The sequence below is a fragment of the Malaclemys terrapin genome, chromosome 4 (assembly GCF_027887155.1).
Source record: "Malaclemys terrapin pileata isolate rMalTer1 chromosome 4, rMalTer1.hap1, whole genome shotgun sequence".
In the NCBI taxonomy this organism is placed as follows: Eukaryota; Metazoa; Chordata; order Testudines; family Emydidae; genus Malaclemys; species Malaclemys terrapin.
Genome location: NC_071508.1, coordinates 89,745,503 through 89,761,692, shown reverse-complemented (window position 1 = coordinate 89,761,692; position 16,190 = coordinate 89,745,503). Strand labels below are relative to the sequence as shown.

Sequence of the window (16,190 nt, the reverse complement as noted above, 5' to 3'; positions counted from 1 at the left end):
GGTAGTTGAAAGTAGCTATCAAATCCCCCCTCATTCTTCTCTTCTGGAGACTAAATAATCTCAGTTCCCTCAGCCTCTCCTCATAATTCACGTGCTCCAGACCCCTAATCATTTTTGTTGCCCTCCGCTGGACTCTTTCCAATTTTTCCACATCCTTCTTGTAGTGTGGGGCCCAAAACTGGACACAGTACTCCAGATGAGGCCTCACCAATGTCGAATAAAGGGGAACGATCATGTTCCTCGATCTGCTGGCAATGCCCCTACTTATACAGCCCAAAATGCCGTTAGCCTTCTTGGCAACAAGAGCACACTGTTGACTCATATCCAGCTTCTCGTCCACTGTGACCTCTAGGTCCTTTTCTGCAGAACTGCTACCTAGCCATTCGGTCCCTAGTCTGTAGCAGTGCATAGGAGTCTTCCGTCCTAAGTGCAGGACTCTGCACTTGTCCTTGTTGAACCTCATCAGGTTTTTTTTGGCCCAATCCTGTAATTTGTCTAGGTCCCTCCGTATCCGATCCCTACCCTCCAGAGTATCTACCACGCCTCCCAGTTTAGTGTCGTCTGCAAACTTGCTGAGAGTGCAGTCCACACCATCCTCCAGATCATTAATAAAGATATTAAACAAAACCGGCTCCAGGGCCAACCCTTGGGGCACTCTGCTTGAAACCAGCTGCCAACTACACATGGAGCTGTTGATCACTACCCGTTGAGCCCGACGATCTAGCCAGCTTTCTATCCACCTTACACTCCATTCATCCAGCCCATACTTCTTTAACTTGGCGGCAAGAATACTGTGGGAGACCGTATCAAAAGCTTTGCTAAAGTCAAAGAATAACACATCCACTGCTTTCCCCTCATCCACAGAGCCAGTTATCTCATCATAGAAGGCAATTAGGTTAGTCAGGCACGACTTCCCCTTGGTGAATCCATGCTGACTGTTCCTGATCACTTTCCTCTCCTCTAAGTGTTTCATAATTGATTCCTTGAGGACCTGCTCCATGATTTTTCCAGGGACTGAGGTGAGGCTGACTGGCCTGTAGTTCCCTGGATCCTCCTTCTTCCCTTTTTTAAAGATGGGCACTACATTAGCCTTTTTCCAGTCATTTGTGAGCAGGAAGTGGAGACAACAGGTACACTGCTATCAAGTGGGCGGATGAGGGGTTTGAGAGTATATTTCAGTCAGTGAGCAAGTTTCCAACCACACTCACTAGCCTTTTCAATGAAGTTTTCACCACTACCTCCATTTAGTTTTTATGTAAAATACAGTGTCCGAAAAAAGTGAGTGCATGAGAGACAAACAGTTGCAGATGCTTAGAAATCACAGCTCTGAACTTTAGAAAGCTTTAAATATTTTGTATGGTCTCTCAGCTTTCACATATCCTGAGTTTTATAAAGATAGTTAAAGTTTTAAAAACATGTGCATAATGGTCTTCCAATACAGCTGAGAGCCAGAATATTTTACTTTTTCACAAGCAGAAATATGGTATACAGAACACTACAGTTCTTCAGTTCCTTTGCTTCTGTAATATTTGACATTAAGTTCTCAAATTTTTATAGTAGAAATTTGCATGCAAAGCACTAAACAGCCTGACACATGCCAGTGAAGGAACAGGAATACGTATTACCTTAGAGACATTGAGTTGATATTTATCTGAATTGCCCAATTTACATGAAATCCAGTTTGACAAGGCACTATATAAAAGTTAGTAAAAAAAAAAAAAATCTTACAAAAATGTATAATTGTTTTCTGCACTCCTGCTGTTTCCAGTAATGGGGGAAAGTGAAAGATATTGTATGTAAATGTTGTCAATGTACAAAGTAAGCGAATGGGGGGCAGGGGGACACCAACAAGAGAATTTTCTCTTCACTGACTTTCCAGTTATAGGGATTTTGGGTGTTACTTATAAACAAAGGAGATATAAAATTCAGACAGAATGCAATTTCCAAGTCGACTATGTCCTTTTAAACAAATGTCAGGTTACTTTTCTTCAATCAGCATTTTTCAGTTGAAAGGCTCCCAAAGCACACTATACAATTTCCTAAGAAATAATTTCACACACCGCTGATATAGAACTCTGCAGCGCTGCTTAACAGTACACAATATTAAACCACAGTTTAGAATGGAAAGCGAAGACCAGTGTATCCAGTTGAAAACTTGGGGAGAATAACTAGACAAATACCATTTTATTAGTATATTGGCAAGACGTTGGTCTTAAACATAATGAAATTGTTCATATGCAAATAACTGCCCAGTGCACCAGCAGTTTTTCCCAAAGCTCTTCAATTACAGTTCATGACTTGAATGGTGATTGTGGAATTAAAAAGGGAGGTTAGGGAAAGAGGGGATAATAGTTCTGTTACAACTGAAACAGTCTTATCTCTAAGTTTCTGACACATGGAGTTTGTGACTTTTAAAGAGAGTTTTGATTGTTTGTGAAAGATATCAAATTTATGGTAGTTTAAAATGAAGTCATCCATAGAACAGGCACAGCACTGGCAGTAGCAGTACAATCTTCCCTACACTACCCCACCAACCCGATCCCAGAACCACCACCTATAAAAGGAGAAAAATTACTTTAGTCTCCTTGGTCTCTCTAGATTGCCAACAAGTGTGCCTGTTTTGACGGTGAGTTGAATTTGTGGACATCTGTCCACTAGAAACTAAACTGAGAGCCCTCCCAAACTGTTTAAAAAAAAAAAAATCACCGAAAAGATGTCTGGTGGTAACACGTTATGGTCAATAAAGATATAGGTCTATTTCCAACCTGTGACCCTGGATTCAATACAATTTATATCCCATTATCAATCCCTGAGCCACATACCAAAGTTTTTATTTTATAAGCACAAAGGAGACTGGTGTACTGAACCATAGCACTTGGTCTATCATCCAGTCCAACCTTTTACCTTCATCTCTGTTTTCTTGTTTTCTTCTCTTCTTCTGCCTATGTTCAGCCTGTAAGAAAGTTGGCCTAAGTTATTGTACCAACAGCACTGAAGGATTCTTCAGTGAAACCATCAGGGACACTAGACTAACAAACGTAGCAAGATCCACTGAGATTTACTTTGACACTCCGCCCACACTGTATAATACATCAGCATATGAAAACATGTTGTGGGCCTGGATAATAAAACTAGTGCAAACACTAAAATAAACCTACAGTAGGGATAAGTTTAACTTTTCTTAGTACATTTTATAACAGTGTGTGGAAAACTACAATTATTCCCTTGAAGTTCTGTGTATAGTACGTATCCATTTATACAAATACAAATTCAACATATTCTCTTGTGAACATCTATGAGGAAGTCAATTCTTTCGGAAAGAGCCTATGCATTTAAACTCTCCCCTATTACAAGAATGTAAAAAATGTGTTGATCCTGTATAGTATTTCTTTTGATCAGCACATCTCAAAGAAGAAGGAAAAAAAACTTGTGAAGATCGCTCTCCATCTAATAAAATATCTTTATGGGTAACCATATTTAATATATTTTGCAAATTTATATTAGTTTTTTTTTTTTTTTTTTTACTTCGATACAATACTGCTCATCCAGGGAGGCCTAAAAGATAGAAAAAAAATTGAAAAATAATTTGTAAAGATCTGCTTTGATTTGTATTATACTATAAATGACCAACGCAATTACTTCACTTTGCCCAGACCAGTGGTCCCCAAACTTTTGAGGGTCACGCCCCCCCCCTTACCTCGGGCAATGTCTCCCCACCCCTGGAGCCAGGGCCAGGAGTGGGGCTGCAGCCTGGGGTGAGAAGTGGACGGGGTAAGGGGGCCGAGGTTGGGGCATGGGGCTGAGAGCAGGACCGAGGCTGGGGCAGAACCACAGCCAGGCTGTGGTGAGGGCTGGTAGCTGGGCCTGCGGCCAGGTGTGGCTCCAACTCCTGGCCTTGCTCCCAGCCTCTGCCCCAAGCCGGGAACAGAGTCATGGCTGCTGGGGGCTTGTGCGGGGCTGGGAGCGGAGCCACGCCGAGGCTGGGGCCAGGGCCAGGGCCAGGAGCTGGGGATGCGGCTGGGGGCGGGACCAGAGCAGAGCTGGGGGAGGGGAGAGGCTGGATGGTGCTCGCTCCCTCCCCCCCTGCGCCCAACGGACAGTCCTCCACGCCCCCCTAGTGAAGCACACCCCATACTTTGAGGGCCTCTGGACCTGGACTAGATAAGATATATATATTTTTAAATCTTTTAAATGCACTGTGGAACTATGCACATTTATTTAGGGCCAAATTATGCTTCTTCCCCTGTTTGGGTGAGCTAGTATTTTGTCTTTTTTTGACCTGGCATCTTATTTTTCTAACAGGTATTTTTTACTAGAGCTTAACAATCTTGTGTGACATCTGGCATCCCAAAGAGACCTAATTCCTTTTACTGCCATACATAAAAGGAAGCTGTAGTGTGCAACTAAAGGTTTAGCTGAACTTAAACATGAAGAGAGTAAATGGAGATTTCAAACTTTGTAGCAGAAACAGCAGAAAAAAATACCTGTAATGCGTGGGTGGAGAGGGGAAAACCACATAGGTACTGCTCTTAAAAAGCACTGGGGTAGATCCTTAGCTGGTGTAAGTTATCATAGCTCCATGGATTTACACTGGCAGAGGAGCTGTCCCATTGTGTCTTCACTACACTTTCTATAATTTGTTCCCTAGATGGAGTCTGTCTCCAGTATGCAATCTGATAATGCTTTTATTAACCTACATTGCTTGTCACCTGTTAAAAAACTGAAAATTTAGGCTGGAGTTTTCAAAGGGATCCAAGCGACTTAAGCACTCAACTCTCTCTGATTTTCAGTGGGAGGCAGGCACCTAAATGCTTTAGGCGCCTTTCAAAATTCCCAGGCTAAACGTCCTGGACTCACAGCTGCATTAAAACAGTTTGTTTGTTTTTAAAAAAGTTACACGTACACCAAAAAACCCCACATTGATATTTTCTTGTGCTGCACAGAAGCGGAGATTATCAAGATTATCTTTGTGTAGTAGAGTTGTGTTTGTGAATTTGAATGTTTTACTAGAATACTGATGGTAGTTTTTTACAGCTTAATTACAGAAGAACAGTTTTTGTCACATGAAAAACATCTTTGCTGTCTCCTCTGTCAAAAAACCAAAATCTAGCTTCCCTATGAGTATGGTTCGAGGATTAAGTAGAATACATTAAAAGAAATAAATCAGAGATATATTATTAAGCACTCTAACATCTTGAGACTCCATTACATCCCTCCCTTCAGTTCACCAAGTTTGTTTAAGCAAAGAACAAAAGTGTGTGCTCTCCTCTGCCCTTCACATTGTCTACCTTGCTGTGCTGGGTCTTGGTATAGTGATAAAAGAACATATTGAATTCTTTCATGCATTCATCCTTCAATTCATAAACTCCATGGCCTGACACACCCGGTTTCCTAAAAAAACATTTACAATACATGGATTAACAACACATCCTCAGTGCTTATTTATAGCCCAAGCAGCAAGTAATGTAATTACTTCCTAAGGAAATGTTAAGAGTGAAACGGAACACAATTGGACCTGGCTCTGCATATTTAAACAAGGATGGCAACTTCATTACATTACAAAGTACAAACAGAATTCAGTTACCAGTTTTTAACTACCAGCAATACACTTTCCTATGGATCCTGCCCATTGCTCTCTGACACATGGCACCAGGAGATTATTAACAGATGAATTAATTAAAACTTTTACCTAGAATTTCAGACATTTGGCCTGCATTGTGCCTCACTGTATAATCTTCAATTCCTTTTCAAGCTAGGCACTAATCTAAGTAACATAATGATATGCTTCCCAGTGAAGTACACTGAAAGGTCTCTTCTTTTAACCCCCATCCTACCCTCAAAACAAAAATTCTGGACATAACTATGGTTCCCTTTGGTTAAATGTAAACAGAGCAAGCCACAAGCAATTCAGAATAAGGGAGACTACAGCAATTGAATTGGAAGTTTTTGTTGTGTGGTTGTTGTTTTTTTGGACAGAATCATAACTGATCAAAATCAATTCAGATGTCAAAGTACCATAATCGATGGTTTCCTTGGTTAACTATGAAAAGGATCTTTTCTACCTACAGGTGGTAGCCAACAGTTTTCTGGCAGAAAAGTAAACAAGTAAAGAGCAGTCTAAACCAAACATTAGGGGAGTTTTTCAAAAGGTAAAAAGGGCAGGTAGCGGTATGGTGGCCAGCTACCACAAAAGAAAGTGAGCTTTTAAAAATCTCCTCCATTAGTATGGGGGACTCCAGGAGTTCCAAGAGTTCTCAAACTGAATTTGAAAAAAACCCTCAGGCCTTCCATATCCCTATTTTACACTTATATTTGTTTTCATTTGTGTATAGAAAAGGATTTCAAGCTTACAAAACAGGAGAGGAGTTTGTGTAGCATGACCAACAGTCTAATTAGGGTACATCTAGACTGCAATAAAAGACAAGCAGCATGGTCGCAGCTGGCTCAGGTCAGCTGACTCAGGCTCATGGGGCTAAAAACTGCAGAGCAGACGTTCGGACTCAGGCCAGAGCCCAGGCTCTGAAACCCTGTGAATGGGGTGGGTCTCGGAGCCTGGGTTCCAGCCCGAGTGTCTACCCTGCAAATTTTAGCTCGGCAGCATAAGCCTCACAAACCCAAGTCAATTGACCCAGGTTCTGAGACTCAGTGCCGTGGATTTTTTTTATTGCAGTGTAAATGAATCCTTAGAGCTCTCATCCCTTCACCTGAATGTTATCTATAAAGTAGTATTAAGAGCTTACTTGAATACAGCCACTTTGTTTATTACTTTCTCCAAGCCAGTTTCATTGTTTTCCTGTTAAAACATTTAACACAGAGCATATTTTTACATACACATATATACTACAGTATTAGGTTACAGTCTAGAATATTAGGACTAAAATATGACAGTTCACAACATGCAAGACTAACCTATCAGTATCAGAATCTATACCAGCCTGTATCTACTCTAATAAAATCACCTCAAATCGATCACTTGTGAAATACACCATTATTACTGCAACAAAAACCCACAGACAGTTTGCATGGTAAGTATGAAGAGCCATCCAGATCAATTCCATATTTAACCTATGGACTAATGTATTTTGTCAATGCTCATCCAAAATTGAGATATTCAAATTACAAATTTGGTGATGAGTAAAATAATAAGTACTCCCACCCCTGGAATGGGAAATGTAGAAGGATGTCCAAGACAGAACATCAAGACTCCTTTGCTCACTGAACTACCTTCAGACATTACTTTTATCAGAGTTGTGCCCCATCCAAAGAGCAATTTTTCACCTTACTATTAAGCGAGGGCAGGCCACACAGTTTTTAATTCTGAAAGGTTAGTCTCTAAAAATGGCATCCGTGGAATCTATGTTTGGGGTTTACAATAATTTCCATAATATACTCAGTTTGAAAGCAAAATGAGAGTTTTTCCTCCTAACTGCCAGCCCTATAAAAATCAGTCTGGGCTATGACAGTTAAAATGAATTCTTTCCATCTTGTTCTTTATCAGAAGTAAATTTTTCAGCAGGACAAAACTATACTTTCAACTACACCTGTGCAATTGTTTTCAAATAGATTTGCACAATGGTAACGGATTAGAATTTAGTAAATAATACTGTTGATGCATAAGATGGAATAGAGTTCAGCTCCCTCTCTTTCAGCTGCACTAGCTCTGCAGGTCCAACAGAAGAAATAATTTAAAAAAATATTTGTCATTTAGTTAGTAACTATGACTCAGAATAAACTCAAAACTCCTGCTCCCTGAGTACCAAAATGCAATCCTTCTACAGTATTTTTTCAGATTAGAACCATACTATGAATGTGTATATTTGTACTAGGACAATGACTGGTTCTAGGATGTTCTTGGAGGCAGGCTGCCAGTCTGAAGGACACAGACACACAACTAACTGTGGACAGTTGTTAAATTTCTCTTGAAGAGCACCATGCATTTATCTTTAACAAGGGGGGAAAAACACTCATCTTACCAAAATGTAGTCATACTTCACTGTAACTCTAAATCCAAAATCTGTGGTTTCCATCAAAAGAAAAAGTAAAACACTAAAGAAGCAGGGAGTAGAAGAGGGAAGGAAGCAAAAAAAAAAAAAAAATAGACTCACATTCTCAGGCAAAGATTTGGCAATAGCACTGTGAGCCATTGGGTCAATGCAGAGCAGATGAATAATTTCTCTCATAGTAATTTCTTCTTTTGTCACACTACTCACTCCAGGCACGTATCTTTCCCCTACCAGGAAGCCATAAAAGGAGAAAAAAGGAAAACAAGAAGGTTAAAAATACACTTCTGATTCACTCATACAGAAAAACAGTTACTAACCTGCTCTGTTATTGTTCTTCTTCAAAATGTGTTGCACATGTCCACACCACTTCAGATGCGTGCATGCCCAGTGCACTAGCGTCCCTCAGCTGTACATCAGGTCAGTGCATGCCCTCTCTGCTGCCTCCTACTGTTACACAGTGTTACAAAAAGGTGGAGTCACACTCTAACCCAATGGTCCCCAAACTGTGGGACTGCGCCATTCGGGGTAGCAGCCTATACCTGTGCCTGGAGGTCATCTGACCCAGGCTTTGCTCAGGGATAAGCTACTTCAGCATACCTGAGGGCTGAGTCACTGCAGGCTCTGCTTATGGGATGAGTTAGTGAAGCTGAGTTGCTGCAGCAGGTCTACACTACAGCCGGGATCAGTGGTCTGAGATCGATCCTCCGGCAGTCAACTTAGCGGGTCTAGTGAAGATCCGCCAAATCGACAGCAGATCGCTCTCCAGTCGACCCTGGTACTCTACCCCCGACAAGACAAGTGAGGTAAGTTGATGGGAGAGTTTCTCCCGTCGACCCCTAGTGGTAATTCGACCTAAGGTACGTCGACGCCAGCTATGTTATTCACGTAGCTGGAGTTGCGTAGCGTAGGTCGACTTAACACGGTAGTGTAGACAGCCTTAGTGATGAGTCACTGCAGGCTCTGTTGGAGGGGTGAATCTGGCAACTGAGAGAGCAGCCCTCGTCTTACTGTGGGTTTGCCTCCCTCACAGGGGGGAGGGGAAGGGGGTGACTGTTTAAACCCCTGGAAGGGGACAGGATACCTCCACTCAGCGCTTTAGGAGGCAGGGAAGATGGTGGTTGCCATAATACACTGCACTGGGTTCCAGAACAGCTTCCTTTATTGGGAGCACTTCTCAAGATCCCAAGATATTAACCAATCTGCATAAACTCTTGTGAATTATTTCCACTTGAATATTTAGCAAGGAAGCCACCCTCTGTAAGAGGTCCTGGTGGGCCCAATAATTGTCTGGCGCAGGTGAGGAAACCCCAGATACTACTCGGACAATGAGGAGGAGGAATCCAACACTAGTTGAGGTGGAGATTTGCCTAGTCCCTCCAAATGGAGATTCACTGAGGCAGGTTCCCCATGTTCAGTACTCGGCTTGGCACTGGGAGTGGCTTCCTGTAGTTCTTGCCATGCAGGTTCACAATGTCTACTGGAGAATGTAGAGGGGGAAGGGTATGGAGAGGATTTGGAGACAGCAGGAAAATCCATGAGTTCCAATACAGCCACTGATATGGCACTGGAGCCCAATTTCTTCCCAATCATGGCTCCCTACTAGCCAGCCAACAGGGAGACTCTGCTGGATACCAAAAGGTGAAAACTTCTCAGAGGAGACTGAAGGCCTATGTGACGCAGCCATGACATGCAAGATCCCACTTCTAACTTATCTAGCCAGGGAAGAGAGGCGTCTCTTGATGCCAGAGTGGTGCCAGGAGTCCTTAGAGGACAGCATTGGGGAAATCATAGCCGGGTTGCGTATGAGGGGGTACCAGAGTGTCCACAGGGTACCCATGGTATTGGGTACTGAACACTAGTAACCAGCAAATCCGTGACATTGTCCATCAGTAATGGTAAAGATGTCTGCTAGACTCCCAGAGAAACCAGCACCAAGAGACTCAGAAGATTGTGTGCCGTGGCATATGCCTTGGGTGTTGATGGCATCAGGAGACTCTCTTGCTGCTGAGGGTAGAGTGCGCTTGGTGCTGAAGCACTCTTTGGTGCAGATACTATTCTCCCCTTCTTCCCAGTTTGATCACTGGATGTGGACCTTGCTCACCTGGGATGACAGATCTCCAGTGCTGCTTCTTAGGTACTGGAGAAGGAGATTGGCGCTGAGACTCTCCCATCGCAGTGGGAGTGCTCCTGACCAAAGCAGAGGCACTTGGTGCCCACCCTGAGCAGGAAGACTCCAAGGGTGGGAACAAAGCTGTCACCCTAAGATGCTTAGTTTGATCTCCCTGTTTTGTTTTTTTTTAGTTCTGGCTTAAAGTCCCTGCAGATTTGGTACCTGTCTCTAATGTGAGCTTCTCCTAGGCACTTCAGGCACCCATAGTGTGGTCACTGACTGGCACTGGGTTCTTGCATGCATCGCAAAGTTTGAAATCTGGGGACTGAGGCATGCCCTAGCCCTGGGCATCAGAACCCAATCTAGCGGGAACTAGTTATACTAAGTAAACTAGTAAAAAAGGAAACCTAATAGTAGAAAATTAAACTAAGACTATAAACTAAGACCTTTTCGTGGGCAGGCGCTGGACGACTACCCACCGGGGACCGGGGCCGCCGGACAAGCACCTGCCAAAATGCCGCCGTGAAGCGCAACGTCAAGAGGCGTCGCCGCTGAAATGCCGCCGAAATTCAGCAGCAGTGCCTCTTGACGTTGCCACTTCACGGCGGCATTTTGGCGGCTGCTTCTCCGGTGGCCAGTAGGCGGGCGCACATGGAAGCACCATCGCACCCGCGGGCACCGCATTGGGGACCCCTGAACTAAGACTATAAAACAACTATTAAACAATAAAACACTAAGAAAAAGGGAAACACCTACAACAGCAAGATAAAACATTCCGACAATCATTACAGGCGATAAATAGAACTGAGATAGGTTGGTTCCACCCTTTATACCATTGCACAGCAGCATGAGAAAAGATACTGATGGGTACATTGGAGGGAAAAATTTCTGACGCTAGTGCACTGGGTGTGCGCACACCTGAAGTGGAATGGACAGATGCAATCAGTCAAAGAAGAACTATACTCCTGTACAGATATTTCATAGGACAAAATTTGTGAAACTATTCCCCGAACGATATTTGAGGGCAAAAGGGAGAAAGTTTAAAAAAAAAAAAAAAAAAAATCTGTCAAATTTTTTTTTTTGCTGCCCATAAGAACTCCATACTGGTTCAGACCAGTGGTCCTTCTAGCCCAGTATCTTGCCTTTCTACAGTGGTCAGAGTCAGTGGCTTCAGAGGAAATGAACAGTACAGGACAATTATTGAGCCACTGATGGAATCTATCCTCCATGAACTTATCTAATGCTTTTTTGAACCCCGTTATACTTTTGGCCTTCACAACATTCCACTGACAACAAGTTGCAGAGGTTGACTTTGTGTTGTGTGAAGACGTACTTCCTTCTGTTTGTTTTATACCTGCTGCCTATTAATTTCATTGGGTGACCCCTGGTTCTTGTATTAAGTGAAGGGGAAAATAACACTTCCCTATTTGTTTTTTCCACACAACTCATGATTTTAATTGAACTGTTGTATCCTCCTTCAGTCACCTCTTTTCTAAGATAAACAGATCCACTCTTTTTACTCTCTCCTCATAGGGAAGCTGTTCCATACACCTAATCATTTTTTGTTGCCCTTCTCTGTGCTTTTTCCAATTCGAATATATTTTCGGATATAGGGAGATCCGAACTGCAAACAGGTGTGGCTTAACCATGGATTTATTTATTTTTTTATTATCATCAATCCCTTTCCTAATAATTTCTTACATACTGTTAGCCTTTTTGACCACTGCTGATCATTAAAAGAACTATCCACAATGACACCAAGATCTCTTTCTTGAATGGAGACTTTTTTTTTTTTTAAATGGTGTTACATTTTATCTCTGCATCCCATCTGGAGGTGACATATACTCAATCAATATGGCAACAGTTGAAGTCCCATATTATTACTGGATTTTCTGTTTTTGTAGCCTCTCTCATCTCCCAAATGGTTCCTCAGTTCCTAATAAACCTAAATCCCTCCTCCCAACACCATCATCTCATACATGCATTGAATGTTCTGCCTGTCTAACTGGCCCTGCATGTGGAACTGGAAGCATTTTGGAGAATGCTACCATGGAGGTTCTGGACTCTCATCTCTTGCCTAACATTTGGCCTCCAGAATCTCTCTCCTACCTTCCCTAAGTATTGATACCTACATGTATCACAACCACCAGCTCCTCCCCAGCACTACACAAGTCTTTCTAGATTTCTTGAGAGGTCCGCAATCTTTGCACCTAGCAGGTAATTCACCATGTGGTTCTCCCGGTAGGGTTGCCATCCCTCCAGCATTGTCCTGGAGTCTCCAGGAATTAAAGATTAATCTTTAATTAAAGATTATGTCATGTGCTGAAACCTCCAGGAATACATCCAGCCGAAATTGGGAAACCCTATCTCCCGGTCATCACAAACCCAAATCTTCAGGGTTATTACTGTTTTATTATAATAAAGTTTCTTTGGTGAGGTATAGGGATTTGCTTTGCTTTCTCAAGTATTGTCACCTATATGGTACAGCAACGTATATAACTTTAGAAATATTTAGTTAGTTACATCATCACATCAGGATAACGGATATCAGGCATAAAGTTAAGGAATAGGTTCTTCTCTTTATATTATACCTGAATAACAAATTGTGGAATTATCTAACAGCCTATACTGTATACAAGACACATTAGTTTCAGATGTCATGTTTGTGTGTCATAGAACCAACTACTTAAGAGTTAGCCAGTGTCAACCCCAACTGTCTAAATTAAAATACAGAGAATTGTCTAATGGAAAAGGTCATCCATCAAGTCTGTCCTTTCCAGCAGCAAATATCCATAACTTTTTAACTACTGCCCTACAGAGAGAAAAGAAGCTAAATTACAGCCAATCCAAAAAGCAAAAGAAATCCCAAACCACAAAAATCAGATCTCATTTTTACTGTAAACAGAGTTTCTTACCCACAACATAGATGAGAACCTGCAGCATTTCTTCTATTAATATATTACATTGCTTGGTCAAATCCTATAGGTTTAAAAAAAAAAATTTAAAACAAAAAAAGTTGCTGGGTCAGGGAATAATGCAGTTAAATGGGAAACCCAGGCTTGAAGTTAACTTAAGGGTTTCCATAGATGACATTGTGAACATTTGAGCTGAGACCAATTTACTGTTTTAATAGAAAAACCACCCTCCAACCTGAAGCATTACAATCTGGAGAGACTGCCTTGACGATCATCTGTGGGTATTGTTCTGTGAATAAAATGCAAAATTAACATAGTAGGAAGGGATATAACTGGGAAAATTGTGTCCTGAATGAAGAGGTAGGTGAAAACCCTACATACCCTGAAGAATTGACAGGAGAAACCAGGAAAACTGCATTCAGAATAAAAAGATACATGAATATGCCTTAAAAGACACAGATGTGTTGAGCGGGAAAAGTTTCCTGATTTTTATCAGACAACAGTACTGGTAGAGAGACCTGCTCTGTATACAAACAGTAATCCTACTTAATGCACACAGAGGATAAAGGATGCAAACCAAAAACATCCTGAAACATGATATTAACACAGAATGTGGAGAGAATTAGATGAGAAAGACGCATTGCTTTTCTTTGATAAAATCACATGCCATTCCAGTATTAACATTATTTGAATTGCACGGTAACTAGCAAACAATTTGGACAGAGACACTGAAGACAGCAAAACCTATTTGTTTTACACTGAGAACAAGAAACTTTCTACTACAGAGGAAAAAAAAAATCACTTAGCTAACCATTGGATCACTTGTAACGTATGTTACTATTTTTGGCATGGTCTTATGATTGCAGTGAAACAGCTGGAGTTAGTTTCCTTGCTGATGTTCTATAACCTGGAAAGAGGAGAATTCATGAATAGTTCCTTGCTGTTTACCTGGTCTTTGGTGGGCATGATCTTCTTGAAGGCATTGACAAGCTCATACCTCTGTAGTATCAGCAACAGGAAAAGGTTTGGATCCATAAACGATGCACCAATCTGCCAGATACCCCACATCCCAACAGCTTTAGTTAGCATCAAATTTCTTCATTCAAGTATGAAAAATATCCCTCTTTCAACATCAATTTTAAATAGGAAATAAAGCTAACAAATTCAGAGCTAAGTACACAGTGAAAGCAGTTCAAGATTTAAAGCACAAAATTATGGGCTACACAAATTAATGTTATAAAGTGTTTCAGTTGAAAAATCAATGCATAGCTTCTTGATATTTTTGGAAGTCTTAGCTCCCTTTCAAGGGTTAACAGACATTAAAACCACACCCAAAAACAGAACTAAAGAACTAACTTAAATATCCTATCTGGCCATCTTTGTAAGTCACTCATAAGTATATTGCTTTCAACTACTAGGCAAGGTAGAGGATCTGTGTTTGGTTCAAACATGAGATGGGGAAAGTGGGGCAGAGCATACAAGAAATGACAATAAAAAGTAGAGAAGAATTTCTACATCGTATGACTTGCAACGTACGGTTGGGTCATTTGTGCAATCGGTACTATCCAGATATAGGGAAGCTTATTATAATTTGTGTTGCTACATAGCACTAATTAAAATTAAAAGCAAAACCACACAAAATTTGATGAATGAGACAAGGAACTGGGAAGTACTTTGTGTCGGCAGTAATTTAAAAGGTTTCTACCTGCAGCATGATGATGTCTTTATCATACATCTCTTCTCTACATTTAACATCCTGGTAATAGAACACCTGTGTAAATAAATAATACAAAGTTTCACTAGAGAAAAAACAGTCATCTAAAAAATTCCTTTATATTTCCTGCACATTCTATTTTCACAAAAAAAAAAGCTTCAAACATTTGTTCCCAGAAGTTTAAAGTGAGCCTACACTGGGATACTGTGGCTTTCAAGTCTTTGTACAATCCATTAGATTACACATATACTGCACCTCTCATTTCAATTCATAGTCTTAGATTAACATGCACCCACTAAATAGGGAAAATAAGGTAAATGTAACATCTTCAGCTATTAACCACTTACTCCTCACCAGTTAAACAACATCCCAGGTTCTCCAAAGCTGTGGAGCATTCTTATTTCACACTGAAACAAAAGGAGATTATATCCATGTATCTAAAGGGCAGAATTTTGCCTTTAGTTTTCCATGGCATCTACAAAATACAACGCACTACAGAAGTGCTTGTTATTGATAATTAAGAGGTACCCCATTAAGAGTCCTTTGGGACTTGCAGATCTTCATTTTACATTTTTTCACACAATGATAACTCTAGGCTAAGGCTTGGTCTACACTACCCCCCCCAATTCGAACTAAGGTACGCAACTTCAGCTACGTGAATAACGTAGCTGAAGTCGAAGTACCTTAGTTCGAACTTACCTTGGTCCACACGCGGCAGGCAGGCTCCCCCGTCGACTCCGCGGTACTCCTCTCGCCGAGCTGGAGTACCGCAGTCGACGGCGAGCACTTCCGGGTTCGACTTATCGCGTCCAGACTAGACGCGATAAGTCGAACCCAGAACTTCGATTTCCAGCCGTCGAACTACCTGGTAAGTGTAGCCAAGGCCTAAGTAATACCCTGGTATTTACATTTATTACACCTGAGGGCATTCTGTGACTAAAAATTCTGTGACAAAAATTAAAATTCTGCAATAAAAAAAATCAAGTTTTATTTGTCAATAAATAAATGTAGAAGCTCCAGCATGGCAGTGGGGAGCACAGGCCACTGGCTGCACAAAGGTGGGAGATCACCATGCTGCCTTCCCACCCCTGGGACACAGACTCAGTGGCGAGGCTGCATCCCAACCCTGACACAGCACAAGGCCTGGACCTGCTCCCAAACTCCCTGAGGCCCTGCCCCTCTGTGCCAGGTGCACCAGATGTGGGGCAAGCAGGCTCAACCAGGCAGGATCCAAGTGTGGAGGGGGATCACTATGGGGGGGAATCCAGGTGTGGGGTGAGAGGATTCTGTGTGGGACAATCTGGGTGCAGGCAGCTCAGTGGGGGGTCCGGGTGTGGAGGGATCTGGATGCACAGAGGCTCACTGGGGGGGGTTCCAGGTGCAGTGGCAATTAGACTCTACAGGGGTTTCTAGGTGGCTGGGACTCAGTGGAGGGATCTGGGTGTGGG

The 16,190-nt window shown here is 41.9% G+C and overlaps 1 protein-coding gene across 2 annotated transcripts in view; it reads right to left on the bottom strand.

The window, feature by feature from the left end:
- Nucleotides 1-16,190, bottom strand: part of UBR1 (ubiquitin protein ligase E3 component n-recognin 1) — a 134,964-nt gene that overhangs the window by 71,304 nt on the left and 47,470 nt on the right. For both annotated transcript variants that reach the window (XM_054025640.1, XM_054025639.1), the window contains exons 18-24: nt 14,734-14,799; nt 13,977-14,078; nt 13,029-13,092; nt 8,106-8,230; nt 6,741-6,793; nt 5,289-5,391; nt 2,905-2,953 (exon numbers count right to left, since the gene is read on the bottom strand). In XM_054025640.1, coding sequence (XP_053881615.1) covers nt 2,905-2,953; nt 5,289-5,391; nt 6,741-6,793; nt 8,106-8,230; nt 13,029-13,092; nt 13,977-14,078; nt 14,734-14,799 — 562 coding nt within the window. The remainder of the gene's footprint in view (nt 1-2,904; nt 2,954-5,288; nt 5,392-6,740; nt 6,794-8,105; nt 8,231-13,028; nt 13,093-13,976; nt 14,079-14,733; nt 14,800-16,190) is intronic.